This window comes from Nanorana parkeri, unplaced genomic scaffold (genome assembly GCF_000935625.1).
Source record: "Nanorana parkeri isolate BGI_ZX_2015 unplaced genomic scaffold, ASM93562v1 scaffold2733, whole genome shotgun sequence".
Taxonomy (NCBI): Eukaryota; Metazoa; Chordata; class Amphibia; order Anura; family Dicroglossidae; genus Nanorana; species Nanorana parkeri.
This window is the reverse complement of record NW_017309001.1, coordinates 36,802-39,261: the sequence shown is the minus strand read 5'-3', so window position 1 is coordinate 39,261 and position 2,460 is coordinate 36,802. Positions and strand designations below refer to the sequence as shown.

Sequence of the window (2,460 nt, the reverse complement as noted above, 5' to 3'; positions counted from 1 at the left end):
ATAAAAACACAGCTAATGCAGGAGCAGGGCCGTAACCCATAGCAACCAGCACCGCGCCATCTGGAGCTGTGTGCTGGGAGTGGGGCAACACAGACAGTTCTCACTTCATATGACTCCATGGTATTATAATACTGTGATATTATTATTATATTACTGAGTCTTTCTTTTCTTATACATTGCCCTATAATAACATTTTATTGACATTCTTTGTGTTGTATTTACTGATAATATATATACCTAAACTCTTCTACATTGCTGTCACCGGATATTATGACATAGAGCGTGTCACCGACTGGTCTCTATACATTGCTGTCATGGAAGGGGTGACACATTCTGCACCACGTGACACACTGTCATTTCCCGTCGCGCCGTTCAGGGCCACGCCCCCTGTCAGTTCCCTCATGAATATTAAGAGAGCCGGCCCCACCCCGTCACGCGCCGCTGTCGGGGACGTCACGCTCTCCATACTTGGTGATGGCTGGGAGGCCGCTCGCTGATTGGTGTAAGGTCCGGAGTGCTGGGCGGAGCCGCTGACCCGGAAGTTCACTCCTAGGTCCTGAGGAAGTGGAGGCGCCGCCGGGCCTGCGAGACCCAACCGACACCGAACCGGAGAGGAGCCGGCCTCACCCACCGCAGCCATGGTAACCCGACCGGGGCAGGGGAGGTATACCCGCTGGTGACGTCACCCTGCGGGCTCCGGGACGGTGCGGGGAAGGGGGCTCTTAGTAGGGTAGATAGGGGCCCCTGTTGCTTCATGTGCTGGCATGTCAGTCACACCCGATACTCTCATATCCTGTGTATAAAAGCCCATAACACCCCGATTCCTCCATATAACACCCCACTTCCTGTATATGGCACTTTAGTCACCCCTTTTCCTCCAAAACAACTTCCCACTTCCTGTATATTATACCTGATATGTCCCATTACCCCCATATATCACCCCACTTCCTGTATATTATACCTGATATGTCCCATTACCCCCATATATCACGCCATTATTGTATATTATACCCTGTACACCCCATTTCCTACAAAATAACACCCCATTACCTCTATATTATACCCCATGCACCCCACTACCTCTATATAACACCCCATTATTTTATGTTTTATCCTATACACCCAATTCCCTCCATAGAACACCCTGTTACTGTATATTACACCCGATAACCCCCATTTCCTCCATGTAACACCCTACTACCTGTGTGTTTACCACACTTCCTGTATATTATACCTGATACACCCCACTACCCCCATATAACACCCCACTTCCTGTATATTATACCTTATGCACCCCACTACCCCCATATAACACCCCACTTCCTGTATATTATACCTGATACACCCCACTACCCCCATATAACACCCCACTTCCTGTATATTATACCTGATACACCCCACTACCCCCATATAACACCCCACTTCCTGTATATTATACCTGATACACCCCACTACCCCCATATAACACCCCACTTCCTGTATATTATACCTGATACACCCCACTACCCCCATATAACACCCCACTTCCTGTATATTATACCTGATACACCCCACTACCCCCATATAACACCCCACTTCCTGTATATTATACCTGATACACCCCACTACCCCCATATAACACCCCACTTCCTGTATATTATACCTGATACACCCCACTACCCCCATATAACACCCCACTTCCTGTATATTATACCTGATACACCCCACTACCCCCATATAACACCCCACTTCCTGTATATTATACCTGATACACCCCACTACCCCCATATAACACCCCACTTCCTGTATATTATACCTGATACACCCCACTACCCCCATATAACACCCCACTTCCTGTATATTATACCTGATACACCCCACTACCCCCATATAACACCCCACTTCCTGTATATTATACCTGATACACCCCACTACCCCCATATAACACCCCACTTCCTGTATATTATACCTGATACACCCCACTACCCCCATATAACACCCCACTTCCTGTATATTATACCTGATACACCCCACTACCCCCATATAACACCCCACTTCCTGTATATTATACCTGATACACCCCACTACCCCCATATAACACCCCACTTCCTGTATATTATACCTGATACACCCCACTACCCCCATATAACACCCCACTTCCTGTATATTATACCTGATACACCCCACTACCCCCATATAACACCCCACTTCCTGTATATTATACCTGATACACCCCACTACCCCCATATAACACCCCACTTCCTGTATATTATACCTGATACACCCCACTACCCCCATATAACACCCCACTTCCTGTATATTATACCTGATACACCCCACTACCCCCATATAACACCCCACTTCCTGTATATTATACCTGATACACCCCACTACCCCCATATAACACCCCACTTCCTGTATATTATACCTTATGCACCCCACTACCCCCATATAACACCCCACTTCCTGTATATTATACCT

At 47.3% G+C, this 2,460-nt stretch overlaps 1 protein-coding gene across 1 annotated transcript in view; it reads left to right on the top strand.

The window, feature by feature from the left end:
* Positions 1–464: 464 nt before the first annotated feature.
* Positions 465–2,460, top strand: part of CAPZB (capping actin protein of muscle Z-line beta subunit) — a 38,381-nt gene continuing 36,385 nt past the window's right edge. The window contains exon 1 of the mRNA XM_018574091.1: positions 465–641. Coding sequence (XP_018429593.1) covers positions 639–641 — 3 coding nt within the window. The 5' untranslated portion in view covers positions 465–638. The remainder of the gene's footprint in view (positions 642–2,460) is intronic.